Source organism: Thermobia domestica, chromosome 12 (genome assembly GCF_964235325.1).
Source record: "Thermobia domestica chromosome 12, izTheDome1.hap1.1, whole genome shotgun sequence".
Classification (NCBI taxonomy): Eukaryota; Metazoa; Arthropoda; class Insecta; order Zygentoma; family Lepismatidae; genus Thermobia; species Thermobia domestica.
The window spans coordinates 80150048-80174383 of record NC_137465.1 but is presented as its reverse complement, the minus strand read 5'-3'; the positions used below and the strand labels follow the sequence as shown (position 1 = coordinate 80174383).

Sequence of the window (24336 nt, the reverse complement as noted above, 5' to 3'; positions counted from 1 at the left end):
TATTCCCACTAAAATAAATGATTGTTGACTATATTGACGAAAAGAAATTATTTATCTATTCTCCTTTTTTTTTTCAAATAAGTATTCTTGCTTTCAAACAAATTTACTTTAAAATTAGCGCCAAAAGTTTGAAAATGTATCTGTGTGTCTCCGTTACCTCCCATTTTTTTTTTTTTTTTATTATTATTATTTTTTTTTAATCGATAACCAAAATAATGAAGTAAAAATGTAAAAGTTCGACAAGAAAAAGAACATCTAATTCAATAGTATCTGCATAATTATTGAACTGAACTATATTTCGGGCATTACTAACTAACCTTCTTCAGTGACTTACTTACATATATTTCTTCAATATATTTACTAATAAACATCACATTTATCTAAGAACCTAAAAATATGAACCAACACATAATATGACATTGGTTATTAGAACTACTATAGCATATTTCGTAAAATTATTATAATGTTTTGTAAAAGTTATTAAAACATTTTATAAAAATCATTAGCCACTAAAATAAACAAGATTTTCTTTCACATAAAAGGCATATTGCTTATGTCTTTGGTCTTAATCATCATAAATGAAAATAAAAATGTGAAGAAGGTATATCAAAGCTAATTCCCTAAATAACTCAACTATTTATTACTTAATACGTGAACGATTTGTTAAAAAAAAAAAAAAACTAACCCACTTAATTGTAGTATTTTATGTATCATTACGACTAAGTTACACATAATATGAATTATATATCAACAAAATTTACTGTAGTGTGCATTTTTGTATATATATCTATATATATAAAAGAGAACGCACAAATCCTTTGTTCCCTCATCACGCTAATACGGCTGAACCAATTTCTTTCATTTTTGGGGGGTTATTATGATTTGGACCCTAGATGGTTTTTATCATATCACTTTAATTTTCAATTACCAGTGTCTTGAGATAATTGACCATTCAAGTGTCTATAACGTACAAATCCTTTGTTAGTTCATCATAGGTAAAAATAAACGTATTTATATGCAACCCACATGACCGTGTCACTCGGCGGGTTAACATAAATGACAGGCGATATAATGTTAACATTTACTGCAATCTTCTATGGTTTTTATCATATCAATTGAAAGCGAAAAAGTAAAAATTATCTAATTAACAAGGTTTATTGCGTTCCGGGGTGACCCCAGCGAAGCGGGGTGAACGCTGCTAGTATATATGTATTTATATTTTTCCATACAATAAACCACAATAGCTTTTAGACTATGAATGCAAAATTTATGAAACATTACATAAAAACCTAACATATAGACGTAAAATGGTACATGATTAAATCCAAATCCTATATTCATTCACTAAATATGCAAAGCAAATATATTCAAAAGGGGCTTATGAAGTTTGATATTAATAAGGATTTCTGTATGCAGTACGTGACATTTAAATCCTATTACTATTACACATGATTCGATATATTATGCTTTATGTATCAAATAATTGAACTATTCATACATAAGCTTGCTTTGCGTAACTTAACTAATAAACTATCAAACATTTAAATACTTATGTACAAGCGTGAGTTAAACGGCGATTAAGCCTGACGTGGCGCTACCCTGTGTGTCATTGGTTGACAAAACAGGTCGTAAGCCATTAACTAAACAAAAATATAGGTTAATGATTTGATCCCGAAGATCAATGAGCGCTGGCTTACTATTTTCTCATAGCTAGAGTGTGCGGGATCGCTGAACTTCCCGACGATTTACATAAATCGCTCTTGCACTAAATCCAAATCCCATCCCAGCTGAATGCTTCAAGCATTACAGCTATGTCATAATCGGGTAAATTATTCCAACCCCAATTGGACTGTCAGTATCTAGACCTATAGAAGGTATTTCGAGAAAATAAAGACATGAAAAGGACAAGAAGAATACCCTGGGGGGGGAAAGTTCGATACTACAGTCCCGCATCTCAATACCATCAATCACTTATTGATTATTAATTAATTTTGGCTCGCTCCTACCTACAAAATTAGTAGGTTTACAACATATTCTCTTAAGGAACGCTAGCCGATATTAAAAATTGTGCGGCCTCACTGGCAAAGTGCACTTATCAAATCCGGGCATATAGTCACATTCGAGATTAAAGTCACAATCGAGTGTATCATCCACCAATCTAACATTACAATAATCCATGACGTGAAATGACAATTTTCCAGTAAACTGATAGAATTACAAATGCGTAAGAGAACGCTAATCGGCATCCAGCACAAACGTGTCATGCTTAATTTTTCCATTTTTTATGTTGAGAAATGAAAAATAAAAGAGTAATAACCTCAACGAAACAAGGAAATGAGGTCAACATGACGAGTCTGACTATGATAATCAATGGGTTGAAAATGTTCAATTAAGAACCAACAGACTCTTCTCATACAAGAAAGATCGAAAAGAACTGAAATTGGGAAATTTTCACATTCTGAACTGATCGTTACATCCGACAAATATCATTTAAATTTAGAATGTCATATTCGTGATTTAATTGGTTTCACTTTAAACAATCATTATTCACGTTTTTCATTTCCAAAAATAGATTCATTTCAACCCTTGAAAAAGTATTTATCAAATTTTATTCAAAATCACCGACATTAATAAATTCCAGATTGATAATAATTTTGCTTATCTAATTTCCATAATGTTTTACAATCAATTTATATTATATCTATATGCCATTTTCATAACCCAAATTTATATATTTCAATTTTATGATCCAAATTTGTTATAGGTAATCACTACCTAATTAAAACAAACACTTTATACATCGATACCAAATTGTGTCGGTTATCATTGGGTCCATCGTACCCATAAAATAATATAACGATCCTTTGCAAATGACATGATGATCTTGTCACATTTTATATTTACATAAATATAATGTATTATTTTATTTTATGAACACGATGCACCCCGAAGAAAAGAAGAAGGAATCGGTTTAATTAAAAATCCAAACAGTTACAATTTATTGTTTTACTTGAGTCAATGAAAAATAAATGTCTGATAAAATATAAAATTTTAAGCGTCAAACCAGATATCTTGTTCTTAAATATATATGTATTAAATGTCACAAGCCGAAAGTGAATTTTGAAGTGTGTGTGTATTTGCCAAATCACACACTAGCTGAGGTCCAACCGGACGCCACTCCGATTTCGTCACTGTAATTTTGAAAGAGAATAGTAGCGACGCCTCTAAGGGTTAAATTGTACCTTAACCTCTTCGTTCTTCTTAATTGGTAACCTGATTTTTAAATTATACTAAATTTCAAACTTTATTAATATGATGACGAATACTTATTAACTTTACGTAATAATTATTCGTATGAATCAATTTATGATCAAGTTTATCAGTTTCAACCTTATTTTGTATTATTATTATTATTTTTTTTTTTCAATCACATTTAATAATATTTTGGAATTTTGACACTGCAATGTATAACCAATTCAATTTCGTAGATTTACCGTGCTCTTACGTATATTCAATGACAAAGACAATCATCGACGAACAAACACACTTTTTTTTTTTTTTTTTTTTTTTTTTCAAGACATGTTTCAAAATACAATTGTGTTTACATATTTCCGCCCACAAAGTGAACGACAGAAATGTTTGTGAATAACTTTAAGTATGCATGCACTCACATTTGTGATATACGTTCTCTAAGGATCCTATCAGAGTCTCTAAGAGTACCTAAGCAATCTCTAAAATTCCTATTAATGACTTTAAACAGGGTTAACAGGTTTTCAAATCCACATTTCTTAATATTATGGTAATAAAACAACACAAAATGATATAGGTGAAACTTTATTCAGACCTCCTCTCCTTTTATCCTGAAATGAATACAAATACACAAACAAAATCATTTAACTTTCGTGAGTGTGGTAGCGTCCACACAGAAATAGTAATGGTTGGAAAATGGGTGGTGGTTATAAAATGTTGAATCAAAATACATTCGCGAACTAATTTCAATTTATCTTTACCTCTCCTTTTCCTTAATCATCCTTCCTGGATCCCTTTTCTTTCTCCTGGTCATCCTCAACTGGAATTAATCCTGAAATAAAATTTTATTAAACACATATTTATTATCTCACGTACCTGTTGTAATGGTGAGAAATATGGCTGGCTGGATGGATGGTCTTCTTTGGTAAGCTGTAAGAGAAATCCCTAAACATACGGATTGGTGAGGTTCCTAGCCTTTTTTTTTTTTTTTTTTTTCAACGGAGCAATTGTAATCCACTGGAAAAATTAGTCATATGCGGTACTGAATTTCTTGTCTCTTTTTAGGATTCAAGTCAAATTCGGGGCAAAGTCGCGCTTCAATTGCACTAACCCTCTCATTTTCCATCGGTGCCGATTACACTTGTATGTCTGTACTTTTGTACGTTTACGAACACTTCTCCAATTGTTCTTGCGCATTCTCGGACCCTTTTTCCTTCTTACTACAAGCTTATTGAATTTCCACGCGAGGGTACGTTTGTGTTTGCAGTGGTTGGATCTACCATGCCTAGTGGTACCTTGCATTAATAACTGACTGCGCTTGCGTTTCTTAAAATTGCTCTGAGTCGATGTTTTTACAATTTGGATGTTCAGTTCGGGATGAACTCGCTTATATTTTAACTTTGATTTACGTCTAGTTCGTTTACGATTACGCTTAACTCGTTCCTGATTACGTTTACTAACGTGTTTTTCACTTGCTCTGAATATACCATCTAGCACATGTTTGGCATTTGTTCGCTTGCATTGCACACGCATTGTGGGGTTAGGCCGACGAATGTTATCATTGTCACCGAAAACAGTCAGCTGATTTGCTTTGAGTCTGGTTGCACAATTAAGTGTTTCCTTTTCACCCGTTCGCGATGGTGGGATACTAACTTTAGAGTTTGCACGCGCGAAGAAATTAACTTTACTACACTCATAACCTATTTGTCTATTACTACTTTTACGCCTATGAACCTTGATCTTACTACTTATACGCCGAAACGTCCTTTTATTTCGAATTGACATGTTACGAAAAATCGATTGACTACTCCGTACTGCCTTGCCTTTCATTCGTGTCGGATTCTTACACTTGACTCTTTTTGCTAGTGCGCGTTTATTTTTCAATCTAGTTTTATGGACAGTGTTATTTTCTTGTCTGGTTACGGGTAAGAGTACTGGCGAATTAATTACACAAGAACCACTAACTATGCAAAACACGATTCTTTTTATGGGCTTACATTTCAAACTCTTCACTTGAAGTTGTTGACCTACATCACGAAACTCAAAGTCGATGAGGACAGAATCGAATTGCAATAAAAAGACGTAACTCACACTAAAAGACAGATACGGTACTACCGAGGCATATGTAGTTGTAGAATCACGCAAAACAATTTGCTCACAACACAAATACAACATTAAATTCTCAACATCGCAGAAAAATAACAACTTAACTCTCAAGCCTTCCCTGGCGTTTCCGAGAGGGTGGGTACGCGCTTCCACTACGCTACCATTCGTTTCGTACACATCGTCGGCATCTCTCGCCGGTACTGCAACTACATCTAAAACCTGTTCGCCTACAGATACTCGCATTGAATCGTGCTTGATTACTATCTCTGTATTGCCTACTTTCTCTTGTTTTTCCTCACATATGTTTATCGTTGACTTTTCTTCAAACATTTCACGCGACTCATTAATTTTCTGTTCGACCTCGCAAAACAATTCTTCCGCCACTACGCAACGCTGTTTATCAGAACTATATTCAAAAGTTTCGCCAACACTATTTCCTTGGACTACAACTTCCGGTGTAAACAAACAATTATTTTCTAATACAACATGATCTTTAAATAACTCACACTTCTCTTCCGTAACCTGAACTTTTGCGTACACGGGAGTTTCAATTTCCAAATCATCTGCCACTTCGTATACTACACTTGGAATTACACTAACACTAGCCTGCTGTACTATCAAAGGTGGTGGTTCAATAACTATAGGTGTAGAAATCTTACATCGCTCCATACAATTATTTTCGACGAAGGTGACTTTAGCTCGCGCTTGCTCTACAGAACTTTCCACTGAATTCTTTAGGCTTTCTAAGCGTTCAAACTCGATTGACCTACTTTCACAACTATCCGACTGTTTGACACTTAATGGGGATGACTGAATTTCGACGGGAGGCAAGATCTCATATGTTTCCTGACATGAATTGTCTACTATGCTTACTCGCGCATACTGCGGTTCGCTTTTCAACGGTGGTATTAATTCCCAACATCTTTCAAAATTCGTAAACTCAAAATCATAAAACGCATGTCTATCCCATACCTTTAGTTCACTTACGGCTGTGGGGTGAGTCGATGACACTGACCTACATGACGGCTGCTTGCATGCACCTACTTTGGATGTATCAGCTGATTGCTTATTCGTAGTCTTTTGTTTCTTACGCCTACCGGGTTCACTTTCGAGCTCTTTTACAATTTGTTCGTGCAAAGATTGATCATACCGCGAATCACCTATTTCCTGATATCGTTCTAAAAGAGACTGTAATTCTTGCAGTGTACGCCTACCTATTACTATAATTCGTCTCCGATCATCTGTTCGCACTTCCGCTGTAACGTTAAATATAAATGGCCAACTGTGTACTGTAAATGTAACTTTCTTCGGAACATTCGTATTTTGATCTTTATCTAATGCCCCAAAACTTTTTGACAAATGAATTCTGCGCCAAGTAACATAGTTATTTTCTTCACTCTTGTCTAAATGTATATCGCAAAGACTTTCATCTATGAACACTGCAAATGACCTCATTTTATTTTACTTTTTTTTTTTTTACAAACAAAAACAAACTTACAACTGAACTTTGGACTATTTCAAGCGTTTAATGTTGACTTCCATTTTCTAAGATTTCCCCTCAAACTAGTAACCAGTACCATTTTTCTCTACACTACTAACATTTTCAATCTGTTTTGGTTTCGAACTCGCGACCGTGTCATTGATCTGTGCGGACTGCTGTTTAGACAATGCTGTAAGCATGTTCTTTAATTCCTCAGACTCTGACATTTTGTACAGGTTCAATAATCAGTAACTAAAGAAAGCTAATAATTTCTCTAATTCAAACTAAAAATGCACTCTATTGGTTGCTAATGATTTCTCTAAAGGAACACAAACATAATAAAACACACAATCAACAACAGTTATTAAAAGTGAAACACATTTAGCAATGCACAAATTGGTCGCAGATATTGCTTTTGTACTTATTAATACCAGTGCAAGGTAAAAATACACGAGGTCATCGTATTGTAAATCTGTCCCAAGTTGGTTTCTGGATCAAGTAACTATATCTTCCCGGGTTTCGGCACCAATTAAATATACTATCGCCTTGGTGAAAGGGGGTCGTACGAGCTTATTTACGTCTCTCGTTTACACTAATTTTGAACTAGAAATTTTCCCAATCATCCCTTCCACCGGGAAGTATACGCATGCTTTGCCAACTTTCCCCTGAGCTTGGGAAACACTCAAGCGGAAGAGTTGGTGGCAACGTGTTTGGTTGCGTCCGAACTATCCAAATATAAAAATTAATAAATGAAAATATCGACTTAACCTTTCTTATCTAACTGGAAGTTTGGCGCGAGGGATAGTTCACTACATAAATATAATTAAAATCATGTACATTCCGCAACCTGTTCTCGCGTCTCTGTTCAGAACTAAAAACAATCACAAAAAAGAAATATCAGGCAAACAATTGAAACACTGGGACTTAGATATCAATCGTTCATATTTAACAGAAAGCAAAATTAATAACTTTACATGCACTGGTTTTTACACGGAAAGTTTGAATACTAACATATATCTGAGCTGGAATGAACAATAAGTATTAATCATTTATATCACTAAAACAACACTTTTATCAATGACGTCAAATACACAATAACATTCAAAGTAGTACTTTAGCTGACAACTTTTTTTTTTTTTTTTTTTTTTTTTAAATTCGATGGAATTCCCTATCTAACTAAACAACATGTAAAGAAGAAAAAAAATGAAAATATTTACATGATATAATTATACGCATGCATTTTAGTTGGTTGTGACCGATTATGTTGTAAGCTTACGTTTGTTATCAATTCTTTTTCTTTTTCCTTTTTTTTTTTTTTTTTTTTTTTTTTTAATTCGAGGTTCACTATTTAATGGCAGACGAGATATCTGGCGGATAAAACACAATTCCAAAGCTAGACTCACTTCTTCATTCCGTCAATAAGTTCCTGAATTAGGCAGACTTGATTTTAATGCTCGCGAGACTTATTTTCCTGATTGCTCCTATTACTTTAATTCACATTTACTTACAGTACATTGTCCTCAGAAATGGCGTGGTAACTTCGTTGTTCCTTTGGACCTGCAGAGCTCTAATGGAACCAATTGCATAAATTTCAAGTCTTCTTGTTTAATAAGGTGATCGTTACTTCAAAAATCATTTACACACGTTAAACTATTTTGTGCATATTGTTCAAATCACGATGCTTTTAATAAAATGAAATTTCACTGACAAACTGTTTCACTGAATCGGGTCGTGTCCGCACCTGTTGAATCTTCCATCCCGATTACTTAGCGTCCCTCAGGATTACATAAAGCAAGTGAGCAGAGTACATTTAGGACGTAACCTAGTTTCTGATTGGTCAGTCATTGAAAAGTCGTCCAATCACCAATCACTTTAGAAAATCACCGGAAGTACGAAATAGTCTAGTAGCTTCTAGAACTTTCTCGAAGCTGTTCAACCGGAAGTTTCAACATCTTTGAGACAAAGAATCTCTGCTTTGCACACACACACATTCACAAGAAAAGTCAGTTTGTGGCGTCGAAGAGAAGTCATGTGCTGAACGAGCATGCACATAGTTGCCAACTACTATGTTTTATCACCAAAAGTCAATTATAAATTTAATAAACTATACGCATTAATTTTTCTTGCTGTCGGTGGTCGATAGCAAAATAATGTACAAGTACTTGAAATATTTAACGACAAGATGCCGAAGTCATTGCTCCTGTGGATTCTCGGGCCAGCTCATATGCACGTTTTCAAACATGAATAAGGTTAAATGAAAAATAATAGTTCAAAGCCATTCTACTTGCATTAGAGGAAAAATGTTTGTTACATACTTCACGGGCACTGATTCATTGTATGTATACATACTACAGTGAAACCTCTACAAAGCGGACACCTCCCTTAATGGACATATTTTGTAATCCCCAACCACTGTAAAAGGAAAAAAAACATATTGGCAAACCTCTCTAAAGCGGACACACTCTAGTACGGACACGGGCAATCTTTTCTGTCTTTTATAGGTATTATTTATCTCCGTATTACGGACACTTTCTCTAGAAATAAGTTGAAAAGTGTAGTAAAAAATACATTTTTAGTAATTGATACATGTCACCAAGGAAGTATTGTGACAGCATTTTGCCTCCTCAACTGTCTACTTAGCAACTCAGATGAAGCGCCTCTGTTTAACAACAATCTTATGTCCTTTGCTTGCATCCCACTCCCACCCAAGCTGTTTTAGACACGAAAGTGATTGACAGTTGCCCGCCGTTAGGGATGACACGTTATGCTACTGTCCCGTTGGAGTCTCTAACCAACCAGAAGACAAGTTTGGTATTTTTTGCCCTGAGGTATATATATTGTCTCAAAAAGGACACTTCAGGACTGCAATTACCCCATAAATTAAAGCGCCATACTGAAACGAAGGAAGACTGCTAAGTGTGAAGTTCAGAAAACTATAACATGTTATTTCCATGTTGTGCCTCGAACATAGAGTATTGGATGACACAGGATGATGCATGTAATATTCGTAAATGCGTGATTCATGCAAACATATTTTTTTTCTAATTGTATGTTACCTTGCTCACTAATTTACATAACAAAATGCTGAAACCTCTTGAAAGCGGACACCTCTCTATAGCGGACAATTTTTGATTCCCCACGGCTGTCCGCTTTAGGGAGGTTTCACTGTATAAATTTTGATCTTACTTTTTATTATTTCTTTTTATTTCTATTCCACCAAGAAAGATGAGGTCATGAAAGGTGGAAAGAATACGTTGAAGACATATGAGAGTAGGGATAGACCGTGTAGCCTAAATGTTGAAGTGGAAAATGAAGTAGCGAGGATAAGGGATTTAGTATTCTTAGGGATGAGTTTGAAAAGGCTATATCCGAGATTAGGAATGGAAAGGCAACCGGAATAGATAACATACCAATCGAATTCATTAAAAATATAGGAGACAAGGGAAAGAAAGAATTGTGGCGACTATGCAATGAAATATATGAAACAGGAGAATGGCCGAAAGACTTTCTGAAAACGATCATGATACCGATGGCTAAGAAATCGAACCCAAAGAGATGTGAGGATTATAGAACTATTATTCTCATATCTCATGCAGCTAAAATTCTGCTCCGAATACTGAACAGAAGGTTATATGGAAGAACAAATAAAGATGTTGAGGAAGAGCAGTTCGGGTTCAGAAGAGGCAAGGGCACAAGAGATGCTATTGGATTATTAAGGGTGATCGGTAAAAGATTTATAGAAAAAGGGAAAGAGGTGTATGTTATTTTTAATGATCTAGAAAAGGCTTTTGACCGCGTGAATTGGGAATAATTGTTGGGAGTTCTAACGAAGATATAGTTGGAATGGAAAGATAGAAGACTTATAAGAAACTTATACATGAACCAACAAGTAAGTGTTAGGATAGGGAAAGAACTGACGGAAGAGAGTGCAATTGGAAGGGGAGTTCGACAAGGATGCTGCCTCTCGCCAACACTATTTAATGTCTATCTAGAGGAGATAGTGAAAAAGAGCCTACATGATGATGATGGCATTTCGGTAGGAGGTAGAATGATTAGATGTATAAGATTTGCAGACGATATGGCTCTTGTTGCAGAATCTGAAAAGAAAATCAATAAAATGTTAGAAAAAATGAGGAAGGGCTTTGAAGAATATGGGATGAAAATAAATGTTAGAAAGACAAAAGCCATGGTGATTGGAACGAAGGGGTCTGTGTCAAATATAAAAGTAGGAACAAGTGAATAGTTTTCGATACCTGGGTAGTATTCTTAGTAGTGACATGAAATGTGAACGTGAAATAAAAGCAAGGATAGGAATGGCGAAAGAAGCCTTTAAAAGAAAGAAAAGTCTGTTTTGTGGAACCTTGAACAAAGAGTTGAGAAAAAGACTCATAAAATGCTTCGTGTGGAGTGTTGTACTGTATGGGGCGGAAACGTGGACATTACGTAAAGGTGACGAAAATCGACTGGAAGCCTTCGAAATGTGGGTGTGGAGAAGAATGGAAAGAATTAGTTGGGTCGAGCGGAAAACAAATGAGAGTGTGTTAGAAATGGTGGGTGAGAAAAGGACACTTTTAGATATTATTAGGAAGAGGAAGAGAAACTGGTTGGGACATTGCCTAAGAAGAGATTGTATCATGAAGGACGTCCTAGAGGGTATGGTGGCGGGAAAGAGAGGGAGGGGACGAAGGAGACTACAATTAATAGATGATATTAAAACAGAAAGATCATACGCGAAGACGAAAAGGTTAGCGGAGGACCGTGGAGCATGGAAGCTTCTCAGCTGCGGCAAGTGACCTGCCAATAAAGGCAGAATACCTATGATGATGATGATGATTATTTCTATTTAACAATCACCAGGGGCCACTTTATACTGGATATCTAACAACAATGAAAAGTATTTGGAATGTTGTACCTGTTTTGGTAGGTACCATCCCGGCATTTGCCTGGTAGGACTGACTAGGAATGATTCCATACCGAGACCAAGTAACTGGATAAAACCTATATATCGTCTGAGAGCTCTTGCCAAGTACGAAATAGTTTTCAGATCACGGGCAAACCCACCACCTCATCCTACAAGTGGCCAGTTTTAGTGTTTCCGATCATATGAATGGCATATTCGACAGAAGTAAAAATGAATGTTACGATGCATCACGCGTAAGTACGGAGCCCATCATATTCTTTTTTAATTCATTGCTAGAACGTGACTTTGGTAAGGGTGTGGTAATATCACTTTGCACCCAGACATACCTATTGTATGTGTTGCCAACGAATTGTAAATACAATGTGGCAGATGGTTTCTCTCTCACTGGACGTATATCCATGTAACGTGGCATAAACACCAATCGTCAGTAAACAAATTATATTGTGGACATATTCCTCTCTCAAGGATCCCATTTGTTCAGTGTTGCCAGCTAATTGTAAAAACCAGAAGGTGTAAAACAGGTTTCGTACCATAAGACGTTTATACATCACGCTCGGCAGAAATATCACACGATACTATAGCAAAACGACGTTGAATGTGATAGTCTCCCAACCATTCTAGGTTGTCAGTGTTGCCAACCAAGTGTAAACATCACAATGTTACAAATGGCTTCCGTGCCATTGAACGAATATAAAACAAATGTGACAATGGACAATGTAGCAGCATTGGGCAATGGAAAACAGTGTGTGTCCTCGTCTCCCAAGCACCCCATCTTAGCAGTGTTGCCAACATTCAAGATTTTTGCATGAAGTCTACAGCATTGGCGGACATAATTAGACTGACTCATGCTAGGTTTTCCATTGTTCAATGCTGCTTATGTCACATTTGTTTTATATTGGTTCGATTGCAAGCCCATTACTTGCAACATTGTGATGTTTACATTTGGTTGGCAAAACTAAACCTAGAATGGTTGGGAAATGGTAACAGCCTTTTTTGCTGTAGTATCGTGTGATGTTTTTGTTAAGCTTGGTGTATCAACTTCTCATCATAGAACCGGTTTTACAACTTCTCATTTTTACAATTGGTTGGCAACACTGACAAACGCGCGCGCGCACACATTCTTTTAGATATTAGTAAAAATATAATAATATATTTTGCGGAAATTGTTGAATGTTTAGTAGTTGCAAGGAAATTTTAATATCCTCACGTACTTCATGTAGTAATATTTTTTTTTTTTTTGTGCTTTTCAAAAAGGCCAGTCAATACCCAACTTATAATGAGAGACAATTACGCGGTATGTATGGTTTACTGGTGTCGGAATATTAATTTCTGAGCAAAATGTAACACTTTTTATTATGAGGTTTAACTACTTTCCTCTATATACAGGGTCGTATCCAGAAGTAGTAGGACTGATTTTTTTAATTATTGAACAATTTGGTACATCGACTTAATACTCTTCAAAATAGGCCCCTTGGGCATTCACACACTTCTGGTAGCGAGCCTTCCAGGTCGCGAAGACCTTCTGGAAGTCGTCCTTTGGGATGCCGTTCAGCGCCCTCGTCGTCGCCGCTTGGACCACTTCCACCGAGTCGAAACGATGACCCTTGAGCTGCCTCTTGATACGGGGGAACAGGAAGAAATCCGGCGGTGCCACATCAGGGCTGTAGGGGGGAGTGGCAACGTGGAAACGCCGAATTTGATCAGAAGATACCTCACAATCCACGCGCTGTGGCCTTACACTCTGTCCAGGAGGTACAAACTTCTTACGGATAATGCTACGACGGTCAAAAAATGCAGTCAACATAGATTTCACTCTCGATTTCGACATTCTGGCCTTCTTTTTACGGGGTGATGGTGCGGCTCATGGTGTCCTCCTTGTAGGCCTGCGTAAACATGTCCTTGGTTTCGGTCGCTGATTTTCCAAGTTTGACGCAAAACTTGATGGCGTACCGCTGCTCCAAATTTCGCTCCATCGCAACTGACGACGAGGCGTCACAACAGGAGGTCACTAACACAATGGTCCACACTCAATTAACACACGCAAGCGACTGTCGCCGGTCAACACCTGTTCCCAAGGCTCCCCTCCATAACATCCGGCCTTGCAGCCCCCCTTACATTACTCCGCGCGCGCGGGAAAATATCAGTCCTACTACTTCTGGATACGACCCTATATTATCTATAGTTTAACGTCCTACGATTGTACGCAGAAGCTAAGTTAGACTGTGATGAGATGGATGGTAGTGTTCGAATGACTGAAATGAGAGGAAATGGGAGACGTCCGGGAAAGCCCCCATATGTTATTTATTTATTTATTTTTACCACTATAAAGCCCACAGGCGGGAGCTGGGATCGAATCATGGACGTAACGTGCAAGAGGTGTGCGTTCTATCATTGAACTACCAGGGCCTCAAATCTTTTACACTATCTGGAGTTAGGATATATCATCGTTATTAGGTATTCTGCCGTTATTGGCAAGTCATTTGGTGCAGCCGAGAAACTTCCGTGCTTGTACGGTTTTCCGCTAACCTCTTCGACTTCACGTACGACCTTTCTGTTTTAATATCGTCCATTAATTGTAGTCTCCTTCGCCCTCCTCCCTCTTTTCTGCGATCATACTCTTTAAAACGTCCCTCATGATATAATTCGTTTTCATCCAATGTTCCAACCAGTTTCTCTTACTCTTCTTACTATCTAAAATTGTTTTCTCCCTTATTTCTAACACCCTCTCATTCGTTTTATGCTCGACTCAGCTAATTTTTCCCATTGTTATTTACACCCACATTTGAAAAGCTTATAATCGTTTCTAATTACACTAGCCAACAGCGAAAATGTAACTGGAATGAAATAGATGATTGTTAACTATATCGACCACGCTGATGATGAAAACGACAATGAAAAACTCGTATTAGATCTCGTTTCCAAGTTAAGAGTGGGGGGGAGGCATTTAATTATAAGTATTGTTTTTTAGCATTCATTGTCAATCCCGTTCAATTAGGCTTCAAAATTTTGTTGATGGTAGACACACTGATTGAGTTTCCTACAGGCAACAATAACTGTGTATATTGTGTTCCTACTTTTAGCCCGGCCTCATAGCAACTAGAAGAGAAGGGGAAGGCGGGAGGAGCGGAGCATGTTTCCTTTAAGCGTAGTTTGTCTGTTACAGATTGTGTTCTGTTCGTGTTCTGGAAAAAGATATTACTCAAGTGTAGTTAGTGCGTGTTGTCACTAATTGCTGTGATTCATTATGCCTCGCAAATGTGTAAACAGTGCTGATAGTTTTTGCTACAGAGCAGACAGGCTACATTGAAATCGCAAAGGAGACTAATAACGCCATATATTAGGAATGCGTACAGACCATACTTGGCTGTGAAATCAGGGACCACGACAAGCTCTGGGCTCCTCAGGTATGTTGCAAGTTTGTGTCTCGAGTCTTCATTTTTGGTTGTATCGTAAAGGATCTTCCATGGGCTTTGCTATTCCCATGATCTGGCGAGAATTACCAAACCATGGGAATGATTGTTATTTTTGTATGACAACTCTATTAACATACGGTATTTCCAAGGAGAAAAAAATTTTCTTGACATAACCTAACATACCGTCGGCAATGCAAGTAGTGTCTCACGCAGACGGACTGCCTGTTCCTGTCCCACCTGCCTTTGTTTAAATGTCAACAAACTTTCTAGGAAATAAGAGGGCAGAGAACTGTAAGGATCTTGTGGCAAATCTTCTGCACTGCTGCGATAGACTGGGGTGCAACGTGTCCTCAAAGTTACATTTCTTAGATTCCCAAAAGGAATTCTTTCCTAACGACTATGGTGCTGTAAGCGACGAGCACGGGGAACTCTTCTTCCACTAGCAAATTTCGGACATGGAAATTAGATACCAGGGAACGTCGAGTTCAATGTTAGCCGATTACCGCTGGACACTAATCAGAGAATCACAAGCATAAAAGTACAAACGCCAGGCAAAACAGTTGCGCCTTCAATGATCTTTCTTCGAAGGATAATAATAAGCAAAATACAGATGGTGATCAGAAAAATGTAAGCACCTGAACGAAATAGCAACTTACCAGATTAATATGGTGTTGGGCCACCTTTCGCCTTCAGAACAGCCTTCATGCGACGTGGGATGGAGGCATAGAGGTCGTGAATGGTAGCAAGTGGAATTTTACACCATTCCTCGTGCAGGGCATCGGCCAGTTCTGTGAGAGATGATGGAGGTGGAAATCGTCGCCGGAGTCGTGTTTCCAAGACGGACCACAGATGTTCAATTATGTTTAGATCTGGGGATTCGGCGGGCCAGTGGAGGTGTTTAACTTCATCCCGATATTCCTCAAACCACGCTGCAACAACGCCAGTTGTGTGAATGGGTGCATTATCATCCTGGAAGATGGCGTCATTGTCCGGGAACAACATACGGACCATAGGATGCAAGTGGTCTCCTAAAATTGCGACATAATTGTTGGCAGTGATTCGTCCGCTAAGTGTGACCACAGGACCCAATGAAAACCATGATATGGCGGCCCACAACATCACCGAGCCGCCGCCATGTTTCACAGTTGGGCGGAGACACTGCAGATCATAAGCTTCTTTGGCCGTTCTCCACACACAAACACGGCCCGTGGTTGGGAATAGGGTGAAGGATGACTCATCCGACCATATCACACGTTTCCAGTCCTCAACGGTCCAAGTTGCATGGTCGCGGCACCATTTGCGGCGTGCGAAAGAGTTATGGTCCCTGATGAGCGGTTTGGCCCGTACAACACGACCCCGTAAGTTCATGTCATGTAATTCGGGGCGGACTGTGATTGTCGAAACAGGGTGGGGGAGGGGCTGACTAAGTTCCTCCGTCACTTGCTCCGCAGTGGCACGACGGTTCTGTGAGACAATGCGCTTTAATACCCGGCGTGACCTGTCATTCTTGATTTTCTTCCGCCCACTGTTCTGCTTCCCCGATCTGGTTTTCCCGTGTGTTGTGTAGGCCGTCATCACCTTCGACACTGTCCCACGCGACACACCTAACACAGTAGCCACTGCAGTCACACTCACTCCACATAACCGCGCAGCAATTTGCCCTCTTTGAAAATCTGAGAGGTCTCTCATTTTACACTACCTCCGTTTGCTGCAGCCACTGGAAACTGCTGTTCCACTGCGCCTGACGTAGGATGGAGACCGACCTAACACACCACCACCAGCGGTCCGGCGCTGCGGGCGCCACGACACCACTGCCAACCCATACATCTGACGTGTTGCCAACTACAGGTTTTTCCATTTTTCTGATCACCATCTGTAATGCATAAGCTTATATAGGCAATAACGTAAAGTTATCGGAACTTCGAAACGAGAGCTAATCTTGCATTTTCATTAACATTTTCGTTATCAGCATAACCGAAAACATAAAGATTAGCTGCTTTCATGCTAGCTACAGAAAAAAAGGGAAATTTTGTTGGCTAGTGTTATTTTTGTGTAATGTCCATGTTTCTGATCCATACAGTAGAATACTCCACACGAAGAATTTTCTTTCTTTCTTTTTTTTTTCTTTTTTTTTTTTTTTCTCAACCCTCTATTCAAGGTTCCACAAAATAGTACTTCCTTGCTTTTATTTCAGTTTCACATTTCATATCATTACAAATAATACTACCCAAGTATCGAAAACTAGTCACGTGTTCTATTTTCTCCTATCCTGCTTCTATATTTGACACCGATCTCTTCGTTCCAATTACCATGGCTTTTGTCTTTCTAACATTTATTTTTATCCCATATTCTTCACAGCCCTTCCTCCAGTTTTCTAACATCTTATTGATTTTCTCTTCAGATTCTGCAATAAGCGCCATAGCATTTGCAAACTGTATACACCTAATCATTCTACGTCCTACTGAAATGCTGTCTTCATTATGTAGGCTTTTCTTTAGTGTATGTTCTAGATAGATATTAAATAATGTAGGTGAGATAGCATCCGTGTCGAACTCCCCTTCCAATTACACTTTCTATCATTTCCTTCTATTCTAACACTTACTTGTAGGTTTATGTTTCTTATGAATCTTCGATCTTTCCATTCAAACTCAAATTTCGTTAGAACTCCCAACAGCTATTCTCAATTCACGGTCAAAAGCCTTTTCTAGATCAATAAATACCACATACACCTCTTTTCCTTTTCTTATAAACCAACCACCACCCAAAGAATCCTGTAACTTGGATGAACAAAAGCAATTCAGTACCAGTTTTCTGGCGACCCTCCTACTGTCTGCTTCGGGACTTTAGGAGTAACCTAACCCCAGGGCCTCTCGTCTGCTTCGAGACTACGCCTATCCTCTCTCCTGGCTTAGCCTGCTCTGGGCTCTGACTGCAAATCCCAACCTCAGCCGCTTAGCCTCGAGCTGTGTTGGCAAACTAACCTACCCACTGCTTGCTTCGGAACTTTGGGCACCTAATTCCACTCCGCTTAGCCTGCACGGGGCTCCGCAGAGATCTGTCTGCGACCTTAGGTCAAAGACCACCTATAACTAACTCTTGGTATTAGAGAGATTAATTTGTATAGTATTCTGTGAAAATACTTTTATAGAGAAATTTTATAATAAAATTGGTAGTGGGAGATAGATTCCGGACACTCTTTTTCTTAACGCTCTACCTACTTTACAATATATTTACAAAACTTTACAATATATTCTAGTCCAGTGCTACTCTTTATTGTGATTTAACTCAGTTTGTTTGACGAAATATTTATTCATGTATTTTATGTATTTTACAGGAAAAGTCATAAGCTTCAATTGCAAATTATGCGAATGCAGATTCAATGATCCAAATGCTAAAGAAATGCACATGAAAGGGCGCAGGCATCGTCTGCAGTACAAGAAGAAGGTCAATCCTGATTTAATCGTTGATGTCAAACCTTCTCTAAGACAACGGAAGTTACAGGAGGAAAAATTGCGACGTCAACAAATGCGTGAAGAGTTTTGGCGTCGAAGAGAAGAGGAGAGGTAAGTGTAAATGTTGGAATCATCTTCATGAAGATGTGTATCAATCAATCACTTGCAATAGATGGAATGAAACGGATATGTTATTTACATAAATCGTTATCTTTTGCACAGATAGTGATTGTTCGTAATATATAGATAAAACGTGACTGCAGCGTTAGAGAAAAAATACGTTAGGAAATATTGTATTGTACTTCGTCTATCAGGGGAGTTTTGAGTTCCTTACTAATCATAGTGTGTAAAAAGGAACTCGTTTGTTGGTGTACTTTTAACTGTTAACAAAATCCAGAAAACAGTTCCTTCAAATTATGTCGTTGTTGTCTAGTATTTCTACGGCGTACTCCAAATACAAAACCGTAAAGGGCGTGTCGATTATATGTATTGGGTATTTTAGGCCATATTAAAAGACAACTTAATAAATACGTGTTCATCAGCATACGAGGGATGTTCAGCAATTATTGTCCCTGATATAGAAGGCATTATCCGAAATAGATGAAATTGTACATGCAATATAGTGTATCCTTTCAATGTTTGGAGACAAAATTTTAGGCATGTCGAGAGTTAATTGTTCTGCGTTGGTTTGAAGTCAAGTTGAACGACGATTAAGAAAATAGACAAAGAGCCGCCAGTAAGTACGTCCAGATGAAGGGATTAACACCCAAGATGGTTCATGAAGATACGGTGAATGTATTAGGTGATGATGCCCCTACATACCAAATCAAGAACTGGTTACGTGACTTTTGGTGCAGCAGGGAGAGCTGTGAAATGCCTATGGAACGTCCTGCTCTGGTTCATCGCAATGGTGTTCTCATCCACAGTGATAACGCGCGCCCACACGGCAAGAAGGGCTGTGCTGAAGTTGAGGAATATGACTGGGCAAAAATCGTGCACAAATTGACTGCTGTATGTTTCGCAAGTGCAAAACCACCTTGCCGGGAAAACCGTGCAAGATGAAGATGATTGCGATGAAAAGTAACTCAGTTCTTTGCCTCCAAAACCAATGACTTCTTTTAGCGGGGAATTCAACAACTGTTTGACAAGTGACAGTGCTGTGGAGTCCGATTGAGACTGTTTTCTTGACTAAGTTTGAGATAGGGTATCGATCTACGCTAGAAAGATAAGTTCTTACGTATGGTATGATCCGATACTTTTAGGATTAATGGCAATCATTCATTTCCAGGTGACGTTATTGTGAAAGGTGAATTGTAGGGTATTTTTTTCTTCCGTGACAGTCGGGAAAATGTTTTCCCTTGTCTACGGCTCAAAATGCATGCCGCTAAAACTACGAATGTTCTTGTGTTTCATTAGTTTTTAGATACATGAAAACGCGAATGCTATTTATTTCGCTCTTGAAAATATTCCTACTTCTGTCAGTAATACCAGAGCTATACGAAAAAGAACCAAAGGAAATATGGCCCATACTGAAATAATAATAATAATAATAATAATAATAATGCCTTCAGTTTCAATTCAGGCAGAGCATGTATCATCATCTAGATAAGTTTTTAAGAGATCATTTATATATATAGATAATATAATATAATATAATATAATATAATATAAATAAAATATTGTGTGTGTGTCGAAAAAAAAATTCCCGCCAAGTAATGGGCCATCAAATACGGGGAGTACAATTGAATGGGTGAGTTGAAAAAGAAACACATTCCAAAAACCTCAACTTTCAAACACCGGGTGGAAACATAAACACATTCTAGAATTATGTTAGATTTTTCAGTCATACGTTTCCGTAGACTTCAGTAAAAAGGACCTAAAATTAATGAATGCGTTCCTTGTTCCTCTCAAGCGGTGTAAGTACATATAAAATGAATATAACCATCCCAGTTTAGCGTGCCTATTTTCCGGAATGTGTACCTTTTTCAACTCACTCGTTCAATTTATGAATTTGTGGAAGACATGTTAAATGGTAAACTTCGGAGCCCCACCATTCAGCTATGGAAACAGGTAGAACTATAATTCTTATTGTGTTATGTACATAGAGATATAAACAAACTATATTTTATTATAGTTTGGTTTGCGCATGCGTGTCTTTTTGTACATAAATTAACGAATGAACGTCAGTTTATCTGAAAAGTCAAACCTTTGGAATATTTTTCGAGTTTTTCCGGTTTGAATTTTAAAGTTCTGTTTTCACGGTTGGTAAGACCTTGTTACCCGCTTTCCGAAAAAAAAAAAAAAAAAAGAAAAAAGTATCGCTTCTATGTGCAACAGTTTCGTCGCAAAAAATTAGAGAAATTCTAAAATTTTCAAAAATTGTCATTTTTTGTAGCAATTTTCTCGAAAATACCATTTTTTTAAAATTCTGAAATTTTGTCAGAGGGTTCAACTTTACATGAATAATAAACACACTGAATAGCATTCTCGACCAATGCTTCATGAATTAACTACAGCCTTTTGAAATTACCCAAGTTTCGGTAACTTTGGGTATTTGGAATTTAATTAACTTTTGAGCAAGTTTCAAAGTGGATTTCTTCGTTTCCGATCCACTACTGGCAATCTCGCATATCTCGAGGGCCAACTTCAAGACGCCTTTCTCAACGGTGAACATCTTGTAGCTATATTTTTCGACTTAGAGAAGGCGTATGACACCACATGGCGTTACGGAATCCTAAAACAATTATATGACTGGGGTCTTCGTGCCACGGGTCTTCGTGACTGGGGTTAGACTATTTATCTTCGCTAGTGCTTTGTGATTCTTTTTTTAATAATGATCCTCTAGTCGACATTGCATTTCACTTGTAGCTTCTGTTTAAGCTTTGTAAAACAATGATATACCAATCTTAGATATCTCTAGAAATTTTCTGGAAAACCGGGAAAATTTCTGGAAAAGTCAGGGAATTTTGAAATTCCAAATGAGTGGCCACCCTGCGTGGGCATATGGCACAATTTATCACGGATTTTCTTCACGAGCGACATTTTCAAGTGCGTGTAGGATCTAGTCTCTCAGAGCGGTTTGTGCAAGAGAATGGTGTTCCACAAGGCAGTGTCGTTAGTGTCACGTTGTTTGCTGTCGCTGTCAACAGTGTTCTTTCGCAGATCCAGGCTCCTGTGTCTGGTTTGCTTTATGTTGACGACCTGGTAATTTTCTGTCGCTCTCGCCACCTTCGCGGCATTACTCTACAGTTTCAACTGACTCTCAATCGTCTTGTTCGCTGGTCGAATGAGACAGGATTTCGGTTTTCCAGCGAAAAATCCCACTGTGTTCACTTCTGCCGGCAGCGTACTTGCAATGTTGACCCGGACTTGTATCGGACCCGGATTTTATGGCAACCGTTTGTCCTTCGTTGATACAGTCCGCTTCTTGCGTCTGGTTTTTGACCGTCGCTTGTCGTGGGCACCACTTATTCGGAATCTTAAGTACTCTTGCCTTCGAGCGATGAATCTCCTTCGTGTTCTTTCCCACCGCACATGGGGTGCTGATCGTACTGTTCTACTCCGCTTGTACCGTAGTCTAATTCGATCCAAGTTAGACTATGGCTGTATTGCCTATGGAGCAAATTTTAAGTTAGCTGCTACTGCGTTGCAACAAAGCAAAGGTGCAGCCTGTATTGAAGCTGTCATGAGTGACTTATTTTCTTTAGTAGTATGATCCGCAGAAAATGACAGCTGTCTTCAAGAATGTGGGTGTGGAGTCGTAAGAATTGTAATTCATGACTGCATAATAATAATAAAAACAATCCAAAGAAAATTAGTTGCTCCCAAAAGGCATGGTATAAAATTTCACATTTCGCTGAAAACTGAACTGTTATTCTGCAGTGTGAAATTCAGTTATATCACCGGAAAAACGAGCAAATTTCCATCTTTACGGCAGTGGTATATTATTATGAAACAACTGACTAGTTTTGTTTCGAGGCTGAGACTTCGACAACAATTGAATAAGCGACGACAAAACACATGATTCGGCTCATGTACTCATAGCCATAGACAAGATCCTTTAAAAAAAATAAATAAAAAAAAAAAAAAAACACCCGAAAAAAAGTGAAAGTTATAGAAAAAGTTTCGAATACGTGAAAATAAGTGTCTACAATTTCCCAAACCGTGTTCGTGATTTCTGATGATGCTGCATCCCACTTTAAAAATCGCTTTCCGATGTTCGAGATGCAGACAGGTCCGATAAAGCAGTGGTTTTTCAGTGAAACCGGCCATGTAAGAGTCTCTGCGACGGTATTTGGTGAGTTATAAAGAGTGTGGCAACGCGGCATAATCTTGGGCAAAAATATTATTAAAACTGCAGAAGAATTTGTGAGTATAGTTTAAGTACAAACTGTGTGTATTACTCTAGTTTTGTCGCCTGGAACTAAATTCGACAATTTCCGGGGGGAAAAAATGCAAGAATGAGGAAGTGTGCGATTGGTAACTGATATTCAACGAAGTCACATTTGACTTTCGGAAAATGGCGAAGTTTTTATGGCAGTAACGGATCACCATGAACTAACTTCATGATTCTCCCAAAATCGAGCTTCTGCAATTCAAAGAGTAGATTTAAGAAGTCTGCAAAAAGAAACTTTTGTTACATGTATATTTGATAACCAGTGGTGGGTAGCAGAAATACAGGGTGTCCGAGAAGTCCTTCCCTGATTACAGAAATTGATAACTCAGGCTAGAAATAAGATAGAAATATGAAACTGGTGTTGAATTGTTTACAAACTATAAAAGTTTTGGTCACATCAGTACACTTCCACATGAGCACCCTTGGTAGCACGTAGCACATCTAGGCGATATTCAATTTCCATCCACACATTAGCCAACATCACTGGAGGGATTGATGCAACGACTGTGGTTATTCGTTGCTGCAGGGTTTCAAGATCTGGTACACGTGTTCGGTAGACCTCATCCTTGACATAACCCCATAAAAAGAAGTCTAATCGGAATTGGAATCGGAAAAGGCAATTCGTCTGAGATAACCATTATCGTCCTCAATACGTGATAGCATTTCGACCGCAAAGTCATATCGACGTGTACCGTCGTCGGGCAACAAGGCCTGAACGAGTTGCACTTTGTAAGCACGAAACAATAAACGTTTGTGTAAAATGTCATGGATAGAGCTTTTTGGCATCTGTAATTCACGTGAGGCCCTGCGCACCGATTTCTGAGGACTTCTCAGAAAAGACTGCCGCACAGCCTCCACCGTGTCTGCTGAGGTTCTTGGTCGACCAGACCTCGGAAGGTCAGCAACCGACCTTGTGTTCTTGAACTTCTCATACCAGGCTTTAATGCTCTTGACACCAGGTGGAGTCCTCCCAAAAGTTGTCTGGAACTGTCTCTGCACAGTGGTTGGTGATCGTGTCTCATGGTACCACAGGACACACTGTGCCTTCTCCTGGTTGGTTGGCATGGCTTCTTGTTCTTCTTACTTACGTACTACAAACCTAAAACAAAAAAAAAAAAAAAAAAAAAAAAAAATAGACTTGGTAAAACAGAACAAACCTAACACAGACAAAAACTTTTATAGTTTGTAAACAATTCAACACCAGTTTCATATTTCTATCTTATTTCTAGCCTGAGTTATCAATTTCTGTAATCAGGGAAGGACTTCTCGGACACCCTGTATTATGAATAAATCATGAATTACGTGAAGGTGAAGTGCTG

General features: G+C 38.1%; 1 protein-coding gene across 7 annotated transcripts in view; it reads left to right on the top strand.

Annotated features, from left to right (window-relative positions):
* Zn72D (Zinc-finger protein 72D) overlaps positions 1-24336 on the top strand; it is a 396471-nt gene that overhangs the window by 238696 nt on the left and 133439 nt on the right. For all 7 annotated transcript variants that reach the window (XM_081733834.1, XM_081733837.1, XM_081733835.1 and 4 more), the window contains one exon: positions 18504-18732. In XM_081733834.1, coding sequence (XP_081589960.1) covers positions 18504-18732 — 229 coding nt within the window. The remainder of the gene's footprint in view (positions 1-18503; positions 18733-24336) is intronic.